This window comes from Syngnathus typhle, linkage group LG8 (assembly GCF_033458585.1).
Source record: "Syngnathus typhle isolate RoL2023-S1 ecotype Sweden linkage group LG8, RoL_Styp_1.0, whole genome shotgun sequence".
Lineage (NCBI taxonomy): Eukaryota > Metazoa > Chordata > Actinopteri > Syngnathiformes > Syngnathidae > Syngnathus > Syngnathus typhle.
In genome coordinates, this window is record NC_083745.1 from 8843434 (window position 1) to 8864984 (window position 21551).

The 21551-nt window shown below is 38.5% G+C and overlaps 1 protein-coding gene across 1 annotated transcript; it reads left to right on the top strand.

Annotated features, from left to right (window-relative positions):
- The first annotated feature begins 914 nt into the window (after positions 1-914).
- kcnk1b (potassium channel, subfamily K, member 1b) lies at positions 915-6354 on the top strand. Its single transcript, XM_061285369.1, has 3 exons — positions 915-1394; positions 3247-3642; positions 4829-6354. The coding sequence occupies exons 1-3, from the start codon at positions 1043-1045 to the stop codon at positions 5077-5079; spliced, it is 999 nt and encodes a 332-aa protein (XP_061141353.1). The 5' UTR covers positions 915-1042; the 3' UTR covers positions 5080-6354.
- The last annotated feature ends 15197 nt before the right edge of the window (positions 6355-21551 follow it).

The following is a 21551-nucleotide window of genomic DNA, read 5'->3' on the forward strand; positions in this document are numbered from 1 at the left end:
TGGAAAGACAGCATACAAACTATCACCAAGAAGCAAGAGGAAATGTTTGGCTATAGTTAAGTACACTGTGGTGGAATATACTGTACTAATATGTAAATAAGTTAAGATGCAAACCTAAACATTACTTTTTATCTACATGAATCTCCCATTGCTTTGTGTGAGCAAAACCCTCACCCTGCCACCTACACAGTTGTAAAATAACGAAATGGGCAGGGCAGGGCAGGGCAGGGCAGGAGGTGAGCAAGATCTTTTTAACATTGAGAATTTGTGTTGCAGGTGGGTGGTATAGGAACATTTTTAATTATATACATCTGTAAAATATTAATATGACAAGTCAAAGATATCTTAAACTCAAGTTTGTCGTGGGCGGAAATTATGTTTTTAATTTATTCTAACTGGGCACAACTACACAAAGAGCTAATATGTTATTTTGACAGATAACGTATCTTGAATTAAAATTCCAACTGTTCAGAAATGGAATTACAAGTAGTCTATAGATTTTTTTGATATCTTCAATGTTAAATTGGGAAATTCGACTTAGTTTTACTTCTTCGATTTATTTATTTATTTATTTGTTCATTTATTTATGTGTATTTATTTCTAAAGTATAATTAACTTCACTTGACCGGAGGGCGGTTGCCCTACCTGGAAAGGAGAAACGATACCTGTGACGTCACACGGACATTGTCTCCTACAGTCACTTGATGTCTTCAAGTACAGTTGGAAACACAGTAATTCTTAAATTTGCATCAATTCCTTTTTCAATTTAACTTAAGGATTCTGTTTGTATGTAGCATCTATAAATACTAAAAAGGACAATATGTTATATACATTTTGTAACGTGATGAGCATGCTCAATTTCAGTTTTCTTCCGTCCACCCGCAGTGAGTACCGTTAACACCGCGATGTCTTTGAACGTCACTGAAACGGCAGCAGGTTTAACAGAAAGGGAAGAGAATAAACATTGCAGCCTTGCCCGGATACAAACCCCTTTCTTTAGTTTACAGGAGCTGCGTTTGTGGTAGCATCCCACAATTTGAAGATGCTCCAGTCCGTTGCTAGTAGTTCGTGCATGCAGATCATCCAAACCCACAAATCGACGTGGTACTTTGTGTTTCTGGTGCTGGGCTACATCCTTTATCTGATCTTCGGGGCCATCGTCTTTTCGTCCGTCGAGCTGCCATATGAAGCCGCCCTGCGCAAGGACCTGATGGAAACGAAAGCGAATTTCCTCCGGGACCACGAGTGCATCACAGAGGAGAGCCTGGAGCGCTTTGTCAAGGAAGCGCTCGACGCGAGCAATTACGGCGTGTCCATCCTCAACAACACCACTAACTGGAACTGGGACTTCACCTCTGCGCTCTTTTTTGCCAGCACCGTGCTCTCCACCACAGGTGAGCTGGCTCTCACAAAGAACATTAGACTACTTCGTGCTATTATTATTATTATTATTATATTATATTATATTATATTATATTATATTATATTATATTATATTAATTATATTAATTATATTATATTATATTATATTATATTATATTATATATTATTATTATTATTATTATTATTATTATTATTATTATTATTATATGCTGCTTATTTGTAACTTTGCCCAACTGCTACATGGGATATAGAAAATTACCCTTAAAAACAAATCTTTTAAATAATTGTGGTCAATCAAACACACGATACACTCTTCAGTTTAATTCATTCGTGTATGGCACTAGTTATTAGGCCTTCCGTGCCTGGAGGCCTATAGCCTCACTAAAAACGGGCACTGGCATATTTCACAGTTCCACAGGTCACTGTCTGGTGTGAAAACACACATTGGCTTATCAATCAGTGCTTATATAATTATCTTTTTATTATACCAGCACACATTACTACATGCTACATCAGGTCAAGTGGATGATCTGTTGCCATCAGCATAGCTGAGCGGTACCACAGGCACATGAGAATAGGTGTGCAATTATTGTTTTTATTCATGTTTAAAGTATTTATGTACATATGTTACTCATACAAGCACCTAGTATGTCAGCACCTCAAGTGTCACCCCTCAGCGTGTATGTCGTAATTTCCCTTTCCCGACACCCTACATCTTTCCAACATGTGCAAGAGTTCAAGATCTGTTGTTTTGTTTTATATTTTGCGATATTTCTGGTTGTGTTTTTTGTCCTTGAGATCCTAAAATCTTAAAATATATAGTCAAGTTTGTTATCAACTGTCAAGTTGGTGGTTATCAACTGTCAAGTTGTTTCTCAACTGTCAAGTTATATATAAATATGTATAAAAATATGCATATATCCATACAGTCTGTGCACAGTAACAAAACGTACAAATGCAATGAGAAGAAAAAGTGTAGCAATAAGAACAAGTGTAACTTAATAATTAACCATGCATGAATAGTTTGCTCCAGTGCAACTTCTTTTCTTATGGAACATAACATCTCCCTTTATTCAGTCAAATGATAACATTTGTTAAAGTAAACCCTTTATACAAACAGTGATGTTGTTTGTCTTGAGGCAATAAGACAGTTTTACTGTCACCCAGTGACTAAAAAAAATATGCATACATATTTATGCATTGAGACTACCTGAGGGAACTTTAGTCCGACAACATGGCAGCAGTAGTTATCTAGAAGGTTTCAACATATATATTGTACGCAGCTTGTGTTTAGGTCCTTGACCGTACTGTGTGCTTGCTGGTAAAACACACCCATTTAGCAGAGTCTATCCATCAAATATAGCTGACATTACATAACAGGGAGGGAGGTTTAAACGATTAAACATTAAGAAGACTCAAAAGTGTGGTGTAAAAAATGTAAAAAAAAAAAAAAAAAAAGTGAGAGAGAAAAAAGCGCGGCATGGTAACACACGAGATTATATATTATATTATAATATGCAAAATTGTAATATTCATACTTTAATCATGGTACACCACAGTTCATTTCAGAACATTTTGTGTGTTTGCTTCAAGTCTTCTTTAGTTTATGATAAAACTATCTTTTAAAGGGTTAAACGACTTTTCATTCACCTGCGTGTAACACGTAGGCTCTTTGTTTACACAACAACAGTCACGTAGGTTCCAAAACAGGTCTTTAAAAATGATGGGGATGGTAGCTTAGTTTCAGTGTTGAAAATGGAAGTCTTCAAAATCTGTTCAGTCAGGCAAATACTGTTTGTAGAATTTGTCTGAATATTGTGACGAATCTAATTTTCATAAACATTGCCTTGCTTTTGCCCTTAGGTTATGGTCACACAGCCCCACTGTCGGAGGGTGGCAAGACTTTCTGCATTATCTACTCTGCGTTCGGCATACCGTTCACCCTCCTCTTCCTCACCGCCGTGGTGCAAAGGATCATGGTTTACAGCACAAGGAAACCTATTTCGTACATCCACATACGCTGGGGCGTGTCCAAACCTCTGGTGGCCATCATCCACTCTTGTCTTCTGGCTTTTTTGGCCATCACATGCATCTTCCTCATCCCTGCGGCCATCTTCTCGGCACTGGAGGAAAACTGGAACTTCTTGGAGTCGTTCTACTTCTGCTTCATCTCACTCAGCACCATTGGATTGGGCGATTATGTGCCGGGAGAGGCGGCTAACCAGAAGTTCAGGGAGCTCTACAAACTTGGAATCACTCGTAAGTAGTAGGCCAACTATATAAAATATCAATGTCCATTTTATGTTTACCTACTTGCATTACAAATATAGTGAGCACAATAGCTGTAGTTTGCAGTGGTATACAACCAATCATATTGACATAGTCCATTTAACGTAATGCCCCCGCCAGTTAAAACTCAACATTATCATCTCCGTGTGCAAATGTTTGATACAACTCTTGTATTCGATTAGTGTATCTTGTAAGTCTTTCACTTCCCATTACAAGAAAAGAAAAGAGGTTACTTTCGGTTCTCACTTCCTTTGAGCAGTCTCATTGGTCTATGGCTTAAGAAATATTTTCTTTACTTTTAAATATCTCATTTAGATTACAAATGGAGGAAAAGAAAGAATCTCTGATTAAAAGGGTTCAACGTGTTGCGTTTCAACCATAGAACTGAACCCACAAAGTTATTGTAACATGATACATTTAATACATTTCAACCCTGAGATTCGTTATAGTATGTATCTTACAATACCCGTTTACAAGAGTCATTTGTTTCATGATAGGAATTCTAAATTTTTCATGTAGTAAATAATCAATTTGAATGTGTTCAATGGTCATTTTTCATTATAACCGTGCATCATCCATTTCCACCCATATTACAAATACGGTTAAGTGCTGTATAAAGGGCTATTTTTCTACAAAAGATAAGTCTCACCATATATTGATCACCTTTATATGTTATATGCATCCTTTTGAAATAATCCTGTATGAAAGGAAAGATAAGAAAGCATCGAGAATTCGCCAGTGTGGGTGACATTTGTGTGCGTCATTCGGTCATTCAGCTTGCAGGATGCACAGTAAATTTATGTATGTTGTGACGTCAGTGCCATGTACAAAACGTCCAGTGTATTTTTAGAGCCGACTTCACAAATAGGCTGCAAGCTAACAGATGATTTGAAATTACAGGGTTGTGCAAAGATCTCAGGCTCCAGTTAGAATACTTAATCTTATTTTCACTTGTAATTTGATAATCATAGTTTTTCTAGTACTCATCACATATTAATAATAAAAAAAAGAATTGTGGAGGAACATCGCCCCCTTGCGTCGAAATCTATAAACAAGGTTTGTGATCATTCTTTTGTTCATTGATGATTGTTCAAATTCACACAAATGATGAGTTTTATTTGGTTTAACACTTACCTTTTCTGGCCTCTGTTTTTAGTCTACTTGATCATGGGCCTGATCATCATGCTTGTGGTCCTGGAGACTTTCTGCGAGCTGCAGCAGCTGAAGCAACTGAGGAAGATGTTTTACCTGAAAAAGGAAAAGACGCGAGACCGTCTGGCCATCCTGGAGCACGACCACCTTTCCTTCAACTCTGTGGAGGACAGTGCACTTAGCGACGACAAGGCCCGCATGTTTGTTAGTGTTTCAAGTCTGTCCTCTCGTAGTGGCGACTTCATGATCCAGTAGTGGTAGGGTGATAGACCAAGACAATTTCAATTCATAATACAACTTTGCTGTAGTTCTTGCTCGTGGGAGCAAAGCTTCATTATGAGCCGCCGGTTCGTTAAATTATTTGTTGAAATGTCTTAGGAAGAATTGTTTTTCAATTAACATATCATTCAGGAGAATTCATCAGTTGCTTCTAGGCTTTTGGGAATTAAGATGCACATAGCTTATTTCAGAAAAAACTATAGTGAACATGTTGTTCATTGACAGTTGCTTTATAAGGCTTGTGTTGACTTCCATTGCCTCGGTTGCCTATCTAATGCGAAGAGCAACGTGTCAAGATGGTTAATGTCCCAACAGTTTGGTGGCATCATTTTAGTTGGCAAATCCGTACTAAGAAATTGACAGACACCTTTAATTTTTTTTATTTAAGAATAGTGGTTCTATGTGATTGCTGCTTCAATCTTTAATGAAGGTGTAAAGTTTCCCTGCTTGCCCTCCATGTCATTCATGGATGTATGAGTTACAATCATGTTCTTGCGATAATTTATGTTGTACCTGTATGTTTGTACACACTTTGATTTATTACCTTGTCTCATATCATATCATGTGCACACAATTTAGGATGTGAGATTCACCTCTAAGTGTACTTTTGCACATGTACCGTACACGAACCAGCCAAAATGGCAGATGTGGTTCTAAATATCGCAGCTGTATTGTGAAAGAAGTTGAACAGGTAGCAGACGTAACGTTAGTCAAGTTATACTCGACAAAAACAACCGAGTGTATTTTTAAAGGGACTACTAGCCAGAAGTAAAATGCTCTGGCAAACATATTGATATTTTAATCAAGTGTTCTGAATGCCTTTTGCAAAGCTATACATGCTATCAGATATACTGTACATGATGTTTACAACTCAGCTATCGTAGCTCAGCTGACTAAGTGCAGTAGGGTCACGTTGACAGTCAAGCGTATGTGATAACAACAGTTTTCCCATCTTGAAGGTACAAATGTAATTGATACATTGTAGGACATGTCTTTTATTTGTGAACTGTTTTTATATGTCAGCTGGGGCGGGGGAAAGTCCTCAGATGTTGTTGTCATTATTGCTGTAAGATATTTCACTGGTCAGTTAAGTATATACATGGATGGATTCAATTTACTCATGCTGATGGCACAAGTCATCTGCAAATGTCATGTTGAGTCCATAATGTGTATTGAAAACATTTCATTTTAAGGGAAAAGTACTTGATTGATGTTTCTGCCTCCCAAATAAAGTGCTGTTTTGTAACTGGATGTTTTTTATTTTATTTCTTCATGTGTTTCATAACTTGCTTAAGATGTAGTTAATCTTTTCGAGCTATAAGAGATGTACTGTTTGTAGCACAAAGCCAATGGTTAAAGTGGTACAAGGTTGAAACTGAAATGAGGTCAATCAAAAAACAACGACGCCACATACGTGCAGGCTTTTAGGACACCTTTTAAAATGATGGTGTTACTTGAATACATTCTTTCGTCTCATGAAAACACATTTTCTCATTGTTAGCAGCCGCTTTACTTTTAACTATTGCAAAAGGCAATTAGATTTAGTGCTGAGCAACAAATAAGGTGCTGAAAGACAGGTTTGATATTTGTACTTTAACGGGCTATGAAAATCAGCTCTACTTTTGGTTTTTAATATTCTAATCTGTCTTTTTATTTTATGTTTATGGCCCCTGGTGACAGGTCTCACATCATCCAAAAAGAGATGGCATAATGTTAGTGTATTATTTGCGATATCAATGGTGCAATTCCAGGCCTCGCTTGCTGTACAGCAACTGAAGTCAAATGACTAATGATGAGCCTCTGGCAAAGTATTTATTGCACATCATGAGAACACAATTACCCAAGGATGTGGACTAATTGGAAATAACTGTGTGCAACATTCAGACGCAGCAGTATAAATAAAAAATGCGTCTGTTCATTTGCATAATGCTGTCATGAGAAATGATAAATAATCTCAATTAGAAGATTTGTATGCTAGATCACAATATGCCACAATTATTTATTAATTGCTTTTTCAAAGCATGTAATGAATTGACGGGACTGTGTTATTAAGTACGGAGCAGAAACACCTTATGGTTGTGCCTCTAGGAGGCGACATTCTCTCCTGCATGTTAAAAGTGCTTGTTTATCTCTCCTGGGTTCACAAGTTATCCCTTTAAAAATCATTTTAATCAATTAAAACACTCTATTCTGTTTTGGAATTTGTGAGAGTATTCAACACCCTTTCTATTTTACTGTTAGGTCATTTAGAATGAAAAAGATCTGACGCATATATTACAGTTCTTAACCACTGCTTATGCGATTATTTGTTTTAGGAAAACCCTCGTTCTAAAACTGAGTATTGCCATTTTTGTCAAGGTAGTTTTTTTTGTGATGCAGCATGATGAATTCTTGTTGGCAGCCACGATGTGTGCAGTTGTAGTAATTCCCTCTTTTAATCATATATAATTTAAAATGCCCAAAAGACTTGTAAATAAACAGTCACTCTCACTACATGCTACATAGAGCAGAACTCAAACTAGCCCCTGAAGGCTTGGCTGTACTGTACGTGCTGGGTTGAACTGAACCCTCTGCTGCTTTTTGTCATGAATATTGCTGTTTGATCTCCGTGCCTCTTTTATATACACTCAGAGAACCAACCACCTGACTGAGCACTGGCTGTGAACATTAAAAGAATTCTGCTCATAGATCTTCCATAAAGTTTCAACTATGGAAGCCTGCACCTAAAATTAGTGAGGATTTAATTGGACTTTTCCATAACGGTTGAAACTATGTTTCTCCAGAGTGTTGCTTGTATCGCACAACCAGGCAGTTACACGATGGCCACACACACAGCTTGTACTCCTCGAATGCCCACAAACCCCTTAGGCGTGAGAGGTCACCGGGGACATGGCCCGTGTCCTATATGGGCTGTTAGAATGCTCTCTGATGCTTAAGCAACTCTATTTATATTCAGTCACACATTCTGGGATGATGGAAATACAAAAGAAGCCTCAAGCAGAAATGTTCGCATCGCCAACGCTCTCATTTCTCAGCTTTTGCTGCCGCTGCAAAAAAAAAAAGATGTAATATGCTAAGGTTAAGAGAGTGTCGATGTACGTGGGTTTATGTAAATGTGTAATGAGTTTATGAATTCATCTACGGATCAGTTATGCGTTGTTGGTCTTGGAAGCTGTCCCAGACAAAAAAAAGAGACACAGAGGCTCTTTCAAATAAAATCCTGATCGTCTCTGCCATTCCTGGCCACTAGTTGAGGAAATAAAGTAGGCAACATCAATTTGCAATCAATGGGCTTTTACACAAACTGCAAAAGTTATTTCTACAAACATGGAATAAAATGCACAATATGCAGTATGGGGGGGGGGGGGGAAATCAATGATGTTGTCCACACAAAAAGTATCATATATGCAAAGGCAATCACTCTCACGAAGAAAGTGGCCCAGTTAAACCTCAGTTGAATGTGTTAGACAAACTGACAGGACTGGAGGGAAGGTGGAAAAAATGGAAAGAGGAGGGTGGATGGGGATTGGCTGCCGCAGACATACCGTAGGCGGTTGTCTCTACAATGTCGTTGCAGTGAGAACATCATAATGGCTCGTTGCCAGTCACATTTAATTGTCAAGAGCAGATCCAGTATGTCCGTCAAGCTGGAACTGATGGATAAAGTCCAGAATAACAAACAAATGATTTTCGTCTTGCTTCTGTCCTGAAAGCAATAATGTGTAAAATATTGATGACATTAAAATAAAGTGGCCTTGTGCTGTATATTTGACACCAACATTTTTTTCTACTCCTTACCAAGTGTTTACACCCTACAAGCAAAGGTATTTGCCCATAAATATTCAAAAGAAAGCAAGAGCTTAATTGTCTCAAGAGGTGAACGTCAGACAAGCTTAAGGGCACCGAAGCTGAGCCTCACATCACCACCGAGCCAATTAAAAATTCTGAGGAAAACGGGAAATAAATTACACAGCGTACTTTTCAACAAGAACAGAGCACTTTGTCTTGGGGACAAACAGAACAAAGCTCATGTTGAGAGGTGTTTTCTACTATACCATGAATCTAAATGGAGGAGCTTGATTATTAAACAGTGTGACAAAGAACGCGCTGAAGACATTTGCAAGCTTTTAATCGTATATTTGGACCAGTCAGCAAAACTAAAATGGGAATGTCTAATATTGGAAACGAGGCCAGTAGAGAAGACGAGACGCTAGTCTACACGTATCAAACTCAAGGCCCGGGACCCAGATACGGCCCGCCACATCATTTTATGTGGCCCGCGGAGACAAATCGTGCATCAAATTCGTGTCATTACTAGAATTGCAAATTGTCTTCACTTTTAATAATATCCTTTTTTTTTCTTTTTAATATTTGACCAGTTTTTACTCGTCTGATTTGAAAACAAGTTATTTGTCCGTTTGTTTTATAGCTTTCACTGTATATAATATGAGGTGCTCATACATTTATTTGGGTTGACAGTCATAATGGCCCTCCGAAAGAAGCTATGACGACAATGCGGCCCGCGAAAAAAATGAGTTCGACACCCCTGCGCCAGTCGATTTTGCCCCAGCAAGGCTTCTTGCTAAGTCCACCATGAACCAGCATCAGCAGGCCTCCTCATCCATGGAGATTGTGCTTGTTTCTCCCCAGCTGTGTGCCAACCTTACCAATATTGGCAGTTGAATAACAAACACAGCCTCAAGATGTCTCACAGCCTCTTGGGACCCCACCCCCCAAAAGACTTTGTGACAAACACAAGAAAACCTAATATGGATGCTCCTATTGGTTTATGCAAATGTAAGGAGTCAAACACTATTAGAAAGCTAATGTGCACAATGCGTGAGCCCTTAGGCGCACAGCGTACTGTAGGCAATGGGGGTATTTTTAGTGGCTCCCAGTACCACTACTCCTCCTCTATGCACCAATCAGAAGCTGCTTGTCACTGTTTCCATGCTGAGACATGTTTAAATATTGATAGGGAGAAACGCGAGACTGTACTTTAAGTTGTACCAAACTGGATACCAGGGGATTAAAGAAATACTGAGATTCTTTGACGAACATGTGTTTGTGAGTTTTTGAGGTCACGGAGGAAATCATTTTTGTCTTGAAAATGACACAGTTTAGCACAATGAATATTACATATCAGCTTGTTAACAAAACAATTGGTGAACTTGGGAAAAAAAAAGCAACAAGTGGCTTTCCAAATGTGTAACATGACCAAGAAATAGTCTGTCTGTTTATCTGTAGCTGTAATTTTACTTATGAAGTTTGATAGTCAATCAAAAATGATTTGTTTGTTGCTGATGCGGCTTTACAGTTGACCAGGCAGTAAAACAGAGAACAGTATTTTTCCCGGTCTGGTGTTTTATGTACTGAATATGTCTGTCATATAAAACTGCCACTGGTCTGCAGTAAAAAACAGTGATTGATGGGCCCGTCTAAAAATGTTTCAATTTTTAATGTTCTCTACAATGAAATGTGAAAAAATAGATTCTATCCTAAGAGCACCTTCGAGTAAAAGTTAACAGCTACAAAGAGTTTCCCTCTGTCACTATTAAAACAGAATTGGGCAATAAAGTTAATAGAAATGACTGACGCGTTTCACAATCAAAGGTGGAAGTCTGAACTTTAGAGATTCATTTAGAGACATTTGCCAGTCATTATTTTTTTTGGTTTGGTAATGAAAAATGAATCAGAATATACAACCGTTTACATTGGCAACTCAATTTAGTGTGGGGACAATTTCAAGACCCCAGGTTTGACACTTTCAGGTTGAAAAAAAAACATAAAAATCTGAGTGCATGTTTTGGTTTATTACTCTTGTACATCATCAAATGCCTTTTGTAGAAGTTTTCAATAACATATCCTAGATTTTCCTGAGATCAGCAAACAATTATTGCTATATTATTTTGACTGTAGATTAAATAAATAGATATTAAGAAAATGCATGGGTAGTTGTGGGTACACAAGCATAATATAATTTGATCAATAAATATAGCTGTATCAGTTTGGTTTTTTTAATGGAAAAAAAGGATCGTAAGTTCTCTATCACTTACAGAGAGGGCTCCACATATCCCAAAATTTAATTGTGCCCATGACGTCGATAGATGACGCTGTTGCAGTGCTCACGTCGCTTGACAGCGAGCATGTTAGAAAAGTAAAACTGATCAGAGAGGCATATGCGGGTACCAAGCTGCGGCTGCAGCATGTTACTTCTCTTAATCCCTCTCCGCTGTTGATCGTGACAGCCCCGTGCAGTGGCCCCCAAAATGTACGGGGATGGGGAGGGCACCGTGTGGGACCGGGTCGGGCGGCCCCATCGGGACTGTATGTGCTATCTTGGACCTCCGACAAACTTGATGCCTCTGTAAGCAAATTTATTTAACTTCTTTCTCGTGCTTGACGTTCGATTGATTGGCTGTGATTGAATGGACCTGTTGCACGAGAGATGTACATTCTAGATTATTTTTAATAGCTGTTAAAAATAGCAAGTGAAGAAATAACCCAGAAATATTTAATTCCATCTGCTTTGTCATTTCATTTTATTTTATCAATAGTATATATAACAATTTTTTATCTGTATGTGCCATATTAAAATTTAACTAATTTTACATTAAATTGGGATAATTTACAATTTCTATATCATGCATGTGTTTATAGTTGAATGGATATGTTCCTCTGTCCTACAAAGGCAAAACAACTCCAGTGGTGTTTTTCCATACTGTAATGTTGTGTTGTATAACAGTAAGGGATTCACTCTTTTATGAGACATAGGATTCTTTTTAATTTAATTTGTGCAATATCTTGACCATTTTAGAGTATTATTGCGTTAGTGTTATGCTACCTACTGGACATAAAACCATTGTCACTTCTTCTTAAAAGCCAATTACATACATAAGCTACTGTGTGCAGTCTCAAATGACTGACCTCCATTATGTATGCTCGTATAGCCAGGAGCCGTCACGAATATTTTATCTGCCTCTTTGCAAATCACTTGTGATTTTCTATAAGCCTCGAAAGCCATAGTAGGTCGATTATAATGCTTGCAAGTTGCAACACCCGTCACTAGCACTTAATGTCTTTCACACAATGGCCGAACTGAGGCAGGACTAGTGAAGGATGATAATTTCTGTACTGTACATGAGAGGAGATGCGGGGGCCTTTTTTTGGTGCACCATACTAAGCTCCACTTACTAGAGACAGATCTGATCTCGTCAAAAACGAGCCCAAATATACAGGATCCCTTTCTCTTTTTCTCTTTGTCTCGCACTGTCAACGTTACTACCTCCACCCTTTTGCTTCCTTCTCTTGCCAGCGGGATGCGCAAGTCGCCCGAAGTGAGCCCCAGAAGGCTTTCGGACATCAGCCCTCAGCTCAGACAACTCAAGTACCTTGTGGTGGACGAGGCCATCAAAGAAGACCTCAAGTCTTCCCGCTCAGTGGAGGACATCAACAGTGCTTCCATAGAAGAGCGAATACTGCGTATCACTGGATATTATGGCTACCAGCCTTGGAATGCCAGCTACAAAAGTGAGTTCAATAGTGTTGGAACGTTGCATGTGCACCAAGTGGTTGCAAACAAGAACTATAAAATAGTTTTGGGAGATAATGCAGTTTAAGGTACATAATGTGATGAAATATATTTCACTATGTATATTGTATATTAAAAAATATATATTTATTAAAATTAAATGTGTTTATGGACAGAAAAAGGCATTGCCCTGACCAATGTGTTTAGATATGCTTCATAACAAATTACTGTATTCATGAATAATTAAGTAGCTCATTAATGATTTCATTCAGATAATGTATGTTGACTGACTCGCAGTTGTTGCAAGAACAATTTGACTAATGAAGTCAAATCCTTCCGTTCAACTCATCCTTTACGAGTTGTTTTTAAAGCATCATTATCGCAGGTAGCAGAGGGAGCTTCACTGAAGCTTGAGGCATCAGACAATCGAAACCTTGCTTTGAGCAGTAAATTCTTTGAAGAGTTGTTTTTTAACATAGCTTTTATCCTCTCTCTCGCTTTTAATCTCTGCATCACTTCAGGAGATTTGCATCATTTTGGGGGGCTGAGCACTTAACCCTTTAGATCTGGCTGGATGTTCCATCATTAAAACACTCCCCATGGAACTGCTATTAAAACTGAGCCATTTAAAAGAGAACATCTCTATAGGCTGTTTTATGTAATTTATCATAGTTAATTAGAACAATTGTGTGGAAAAGACGGTCACTTTTTAAAGTTTACATTTTGGTCCAACAACAAAAACATCTTAAGATCCACATCCTACAACACACACACGAAATTGTTAATGTATTGGGAGACAGTATGCAAGGTAATTTGGCCAATGTGGGTGGCACTGGTATTTTATTCCATTAACCGCCAACCTACTGGCGCTAACTGGCAAACCAAAACGAAAACTCTCTCACTGGCATGCAGGTTTAAACCACCAAAGTACATTGCTGCCTCCACAAAAGCACCAAATGTCATCTAAACCTGCTGCTCATTTTTTAAAATGCCACTGAGTTACTTTGCCTAAAGTAGAAACCCTCCAACTAATTTTACTCTTGTGGACAGCATAAGAGGTTGATTTAAACAGAAATGCAGCCAGTGGATCAACAAGTTCTTATTTCATCAACAACTTGCATTGATGCACACAGCAGCAAAACACCTCCGCTCTGTTTGTTGTGTCTGTTGGGTTTGATGTCAAAGAAAAGGTCATAGACAAAATGTTTTTTTTTGTTCCCCCCCCAAATACTTTTTGTTTACTCAAACAAGGGGGAAAGGTGACGTAAACATACCAAAATGGCATCAAAAGGGCTTCAATTACAGAAGCTCCACTTGGCACATCATTGCTCATTTGATGTAGAGAAAACATTGCTGTAAATCATCAAGTGACAAATAAATATAATTATGCAATTTCAGCTTCAGGTAATTTTGTTAGTAAAACAAATCCCCCAACTCGTGGAGCTGTCTGATACGAGGCAGGCACTTTAAATTTCACATGATTTATGCCACGTTGTTGTCGCTTGCATGGCTCAGAAACCTCTGGACCACCGAATCCCAACCTTTTTGCGCCACGGACCGGTTACATGTCAGACAATATTTTCACGGACCGACCTTTAGATAAATATATAAATAATAAATTTATAATAAAAAACGCATAAAAATAAAACTCACCATGAAGTATCTGCTCCGTAGCTTTGCGGGCTCGACTGGGGAAACATGTTACGTGACCGGGTCGAGCGTCTTGACCTGCAAAAAAAAGTATTGTTACGGCTACTCTTGTATTCCAAAAATTGTCACCTCAAAAATAAAAGAATAGCTTGCAAGGAGGAGGTCTTAAACCCACTAAACCAAAAACCACTCACGGAGATAGTTCTTCAATCCAAAAAAGGTATTTATTTACATTAAACATAAATCTCCGGGTTGACTTTTATACAAGAAAAATAAAACAATCTAGTAATGAGTTTAGTGGTTGAAAAAACTGTATCACTACTCCTCCTTCAAAACCAAGAAACACCAAAAAAAAACCCACACCTGTCCTAACTCCCACATTATAGGTAGGAGGTGGCTGCAAAGGAGGAGGAGACCTGACTGGCACTGGCACTATCTGGCTTCACATATACAATGGAAATAATTCATAGGCCGGACCACAAATAATAATGATATTAATACAATCAATATAAGAAATTAAATACCCTCCAACAATTATTGTTTTTTTTTCTGTGCGGCCTGGTACTAAACGACCGGTACCGGTCCGTGGCCCAGTGGTTGGGGACCTCTTCTCTAGACCATTGAAACTAAAATTGCTTTCTGCGGCGACCAAACTTTGTGTGCGCCAAAATTGTCGGTATGCTAATGCTTGTGGACATTTACATTAGAAATACGAAGCAGGGGACTATAAACTAGATTTGTATGAAAATCACCTTGGTGGAATAGGCTGTACTTGTTGCTATGGTAACCAGATTACGCACACCACTGAAAAAAAAGATGCCACTGTTTTCCCCTAACCTGCAGATTGAGGCTCATTTTCAATGGACATGCAGTATGCATTTTTAAAACGTCATGCTCCAGCTTCCCTATGCCTGAAAAAGATATGCAGTGTAGAAAATGGATAGTTTCTCCCTTATTGCGTCAATGTGTCTCTACAGGTGTGCACATTGAGAAATGAAATTTCTTTCTTCCCAATATAATTTACTTTAACAAAGATAGCATCGCCCTCAGGTACAAAAGTTGAGGTTTGTGAGGCATGAAATGAAAGGAAATGTTGCCTTCTATTTTCAGCTGTGCTTTTTGTCACGATGAGACCCAAGGTGCAGGAACAGGTTGGAGAGTTTGGATGGTCATTTACACCTGTCATGACAGTCTCGCAAGGCGAGACTGATGATTTGAACAAGTTATAATAATTTGTATGAATGTTAGCATTCAGGAAGTGGAGACTATGCTTGCTTTAAATACACATTTTTTTTTTTTTTTTTAAGTTTAGGTTGACAATAACCTTTAGTTGAGTGTGGCAATAAAGAGCTTGAAGCCTCTTTTTGGAAAATGATTTACTAAGAGTGCCAATCTGCTGCTTGTTATGATGTGAGTCACCTGCTACCATACACTGATTTTATTTCTAGTTAGTGCAGTTTATGTCTCAAAAAGTTGAATCACTTGTATCCTTAAGGCATCACTGTAGTAGTTTGTTTGAAGAACTGTTTTGTGGCACCTATTATACTCCATATACTAACAGCACTGTAAGTGACAGAAGAAATTACATCATATTTACTTTTAATATAAAATTCGACTAACTTCTTGTGTAAGCCGATTCCATGCGCTTGTTGAATGATAATTAATCATCAATTTGGTAGCCGATGTTCCCTTTTCTCACACTTTTTCTTTGCTGCCATCCACAATCTGTGCCCACAGCGCAGGCATGCGGAAAGGCATCCTGGGAAATGCTGTCAATCATAAAGCTGAAACAGAAGCAGAAAGAGCCAATTAAAACAGCAAGAGTAAAATTATGGTGGCCAGAAAAACGTGAGAAAAAACTCTGTCGTGTCGATCATTTGTTACCGTTGTGAAAGACTGATACCGTACAGTGAGCGCATTAAACTACCATTTTATGCTTTATTTCCCCAGTGATGCAAACCTGTCACTGTGTGCATCCGAGTGGAAGAGAAATCGTAGTGCTTAGTGGAAAAAAGTACTCACTCACATCATCCCCACGAACAGAATTGCCATGACAGCACGCTCATACATCCATGTTCACATTGTTTTTCTCTAAACAATCAATGAGAGAAACAAAAAAGCCCCCCTAATCAACATACAGTATTTTTTCTGTGGGCTTCTGTTTTTTTTCCGCATACATATTTAAAACACTATTTCATGTTTTAGTGCTATGCTGCAGAATATACGGAACTTGCAGGCTGGCACATTTGCATATTTAATATTGGATGCAAATGGCATTGGGAAAGGAGTCATTTCTTTTTAAACTTGGGGTTATTTGTGTAATAATACATGACTGAATTAAGGTTTTTCTAGGACTGTAACCACTCAACAGCATACAATTTTGGACTGGCTTCCAGTCTCAGTTTTGTTGTCGTTGTTTGAGGCAATCATACATTTATGAGTGTTTACTGTCATAACGGCCCACTCATGTGGCCCATGACAATGAAGGATACTTAACTGAACAAACCGTCATTTCTAGTCATTTAGCAACATGACAGAATCCAAATATTTGACTAATATTAAACAGCTGTCTATGTGACACATTGCAATTTTATACCAATGCATGTTCCATAAGCCTCAATATACTGTACATGCACATAACCCTAACCGGCCGAATTATTGACGGTCAATTAAGCAGCCAACCTATATTATTATGCCCATTACAATGGAATCAATCAATTTAGGTAAAAAATGCACTTTTTATTGCCTGTTGAGGCAATAACATGCTTGAACTATGCCCTAAATGGACATTTCGCCCATCTCTGGTATACTCGAAGGACTTCCTGTTGCATAACATGACATGCATAATATAGAGTGATGCATAGCAAATCATACACCTGCCCATCCTCATTGAAATTCAGCTGACTTTGACTTTGAAGCTGAGAACTCGCTGGCGTTTATTTCTCATTTTTGCTGTAGACGTGAGAGGGTGGAGGGCTACTGTACAGAATTTGACACTTTTTGATATTTTCGACATTTCATTGGGAGAGATTGCATCTTTATGTTTTGTGATATTCTAGTTACCCAATTTAATTCAAAGAAGAAAATTAGAAAATGCAACTGTCCTGACTGTTTTTTTACTACACCCTTTCCTACTGATGGAAATGCTGTTTCATGCCAGTCTAGTCCTGCAGACACCCTTTCACCTCTTTCATCGAGCGTTAATTAGGAGAGGCGACGTATGATCCCCACCCAGACGTAATTAATCTGCTGTGGTTACGCACAGCACAACGTGGTCATAAAAGAGCAGCAACCGGGGAACAAAGTAGACCAAGTGTAAATGAGGTTGTTCCAGCAATTTTGACTCTGAACATGTTGATAAGAAAATGTTGCTTGGGAAGGATCTTGTGACAGCAAACTGTATTCGAGCTGGATTCTACTCCATGTAAAATTAACATAAGCTTAGTGTTGATAAACAAGGAAAAGAGCCAACAATAGACAAGCAGTAAATATATTACATAGAATCACAAAATAAGGAATGGTGCATTTGATATTTTCCCCACTTCCATCAAACATTTTTTTTCTCATTGTCATAAACAAGGCATGCCAAGAAAGACAACATGGTGGATGGCCTCCATTGTTGTCGTTTGTTTACTGACCTTTTTCTCTGTTCAATTTGGCAACACATTCCTGGGTGGAAACAGATTGGGATTTACTCTTCCAAACATTATTGTGTTGAGCTGAAGGAACATCATTTCATGAATGTGCTGGCAGGAACATGAATGCAGCATTCGGAGTGTCATTGTTAGGAGTGACAGTGTGACCAGTCGTCCATTGGCATTAGGGGAAGCTCACAAGCGTATCAGATGATCTCACTCCTCACTGAATGGAGAACACTATCAAAAAGGGAACAGCAGAGTTTTCTCTCACTTCAATTATAAGCGCCTTAGTGTAGTATGTTACAAAGTGAAGTTGCAAGTTTTCATATTTTGATGGATTATTTTTCTTTTACACCAGTGCATTATTGGGTTTTGTTTTACTCAGCAACTATGTAAGCCATTATGACTTGCTATGTGTGGACCCCACCTCTGGCTCAGTCCATTGGGATAGGCTCCAGTTTACTGTACCCACAACCCTGATGAGGATGAGCATTATAAAGAGGAATGAATGGAATATTCTGAACTCTAATTTTGAGTTGCAAGCATTAGTATATTGAATTATATTGCTCTGGGAGTTTTGCCATAGCGGGGCTAGTTGCAGATATTGCATAACTTCCATTAGCTCATGTTGTGTTGTTCTTCATTAAATCATAAGCTAGCCGAAAATAAAACAGCTGGTGTAAGCATGACACTTTAAGTCATTGTTATTATCACCAACACACACGGTATTCACCTTTGGGCCCAGATATCAGACAATTAAAGGCATCGTGAACATGGATGTGAGTTGACAGAATTTAAGGGGTTTGGGGATGCAGAATAAGCCAGGTGACAATCCTCAACCTACCAAACAGATGTTCTCACATAGCATCACCAGCAGGTTGCAGCAAAGATAGAGAAGATTCAGAGAATGCATATTGTGAAATTTTTGGCTGTTGTGAATTTTGCCATTCAGCTCCTTGTTGAGGGAAAAGTACTGAAAGAAGAACAATTTGAGATTCAAAATGCATTCAAAAGGTTTAGATCTCCCTTTCTCTCTCTTGCTCACACACACGTACGCGCACACACCTTTTTGAAGCAAGTCCAAAGCACCTGCTGCTCTCGTAGTTGGAATGTTAGGCCGAGGGATGAAGAGAAAGCAGCTTGGCTGTTGGAAGCGACCCACTGGAGCAACCCTGTCGGCCCATCTGAACACTTCAAAGATACAAACCAACAGCCCAGAAGCATAATGATACCACGATTATGCAGAAAATTAACCTATTCATCCTTTCAGTCTTTTTGTAAGAAACTGTTCGTGTTCCATAGTGAGAAAGAATTGCCAATGGCGCTTCTTGAATCCTGTTTGAATTTATTCAAATGATCGATTACAAAAGGCAAGCATTTCATGTGTCTGTCAGCCTCAAACTAATCTAGTTGCAGAGTCTCAAGTGCATCAATCTTCATTTTCCATTCACAATTAGTACAAGATGTTATATCATAATTTTAACTTCATATTCTGTTACTATTCTGTAACATTATTCAGTTTGAACATTTAAATCAGTTATTCTTTAATTCAGTAATTATTTGGCGTTATTATTTAGATTATTTAAATGAACCAACTATGCAGGTTTTAAAAATGAGGGAGGAAGCCAGTGAACCCAGATAAAGGTTATTGCAGTCTCTGCGTCCATCTGGGTGAAGATAAAATTTATGGTAATTGTTTATTGTGTTCTGAGGGTCCACAATGCATACCTGTCATCTCTGCCCCACTTTGTGCTCCATTTCTTGACCGAGTTTCATCCATTTCTATATGAATGGTTGAATATGTGTGACTACAGCGTTCTCTGCCGGCGGAGGGCAGACAAATGCATTTGTTCACTTGACGAGTTGGGATGTGGTTCGACAGCAGAGGGCGCTAGTAGCATGTTTTTGGAAAGTGGTACTTTATTTTGACTAGTGCAGTAGCGGACCTAATGCACAATGAATTTGCTACACGGGTTAGTGTATCTAGATTGGTGCATTGGTCACACCGATGCCTCGTATGTCTACTCTGCTATTTGGCTCCACATTTTTTATTATCAAGTTTTTATCATGCAACTCCAAACAGAGAGTCAAGATGATGTAGACTGCAAGCTGTTCCCTCTGGTATTAATGGAACTGCTGCACTCTTATTAACATGTGGAGTGTGACTGCAAGAGCTGTCATCAAGTATTACAGCTTGACACCATTTAAATAGACGCCTGTGGACTTCATTAGAAGCGGCTGCACTTTCGAGTAAGTCTCACATTACTTTGGAAGGCAGCAGAATGAAGGATGATGTAAAATGAACTTTTCTCCCGTATTTGATACCCACAAAATAATAGTAGTCTCATACTTTATGCCAGATAAATAATAATATGCATACAATAGTGTAGTAAATTCTCTCGTGTTCCTTCCGCAAACACAAGTGATCCCATTTCAATTTGGGTCTCACACATACATGCACATTCAAATGTACATTTTTGCAAAAGAAGCTTTGCCATTTGAGGCCTGACAATTAACCTCCTTCAAAGTCACTCGAGTCTTTTTCTGGATCCAAGAATACATCCGATTCTGTCATGTTGTGCCGTTGCGCATTAGCTCCTTCTCTCTGGAATGACCTCCATTTAAATGTTAGGCAAGCACCTTCTCTGTCCATTTAAAAACTCATTTGAAGGCCCATTTTTATTTTTTGTCTTTCATCTGACTTGCGACTTTACTGTTCTGCCACTGTACTATATTAGTGTTTTGCTTTGTTATAGCTGCTGTTGTAGTAAAATGCGCTATAAAAGATTGCATGAGGCTATTACAAGTGTGTAAAAAAGGTCCTGGCCTCCTGGCCTCTTACGGTCACAAACATAAACTATTCATAGCTACCTGAGTGTCAATTAAAAATGTACTATATCTCTCTGGGTAAGCGTGTGAAAGTTCATTTTGCTTGACCTCTATGGAACTTGAAACAAGCAGTTAGAGGAGTCAATGTTTTATTACACCCCCCCCCCCCCCAAAATACCCGTTATATTATTATTATCTGCAAGATGAGACAAAGGGCTTCTTTTTTTCCCTTGAAGAAACCAATCTCCACTTTTCCATTTTACATATTAATGACTACACTATTAATATTCATAGTCATATTAGAATAGATTCAGTTTTTTGTAATTGACCACAATGTTGTCATCACAATTCAATCGCAAAATCTGATTAGGTCTAATCCATTGAGTTCAAATAGCTCAAATGAAAATCTTCACGCATCGATCGAGTTATGTGCTACCCAGTGCGCCATCGAGCCGCCTGGCCTGATTCTAACGATTCAGCTCGCTTAAAAGAACTGGAATACACATCACTATAGCACAGGTCTAATCACTAGAGTCAGGCAAAGGGATTACAGATAAATGTGTGGCATTCAAGTACCCCAATAGTTTGAATAAATGACTTGCTGGAAGTCACAAGTGATGAAGTACGTGTTTTCCATTATATTGATATGAAATTTAGCTTTGGAGCCTTGGGCTAAGAAAGCAAGGAAATGAAAACATTGCCATTTATTACAGTGGGCTTACCATCAAATTTGAAAACTAGATGAAGCGGTACCACAAGATTGGAGGTCAAAGCAACGCGCTTTGTTTGCGCAACCACTA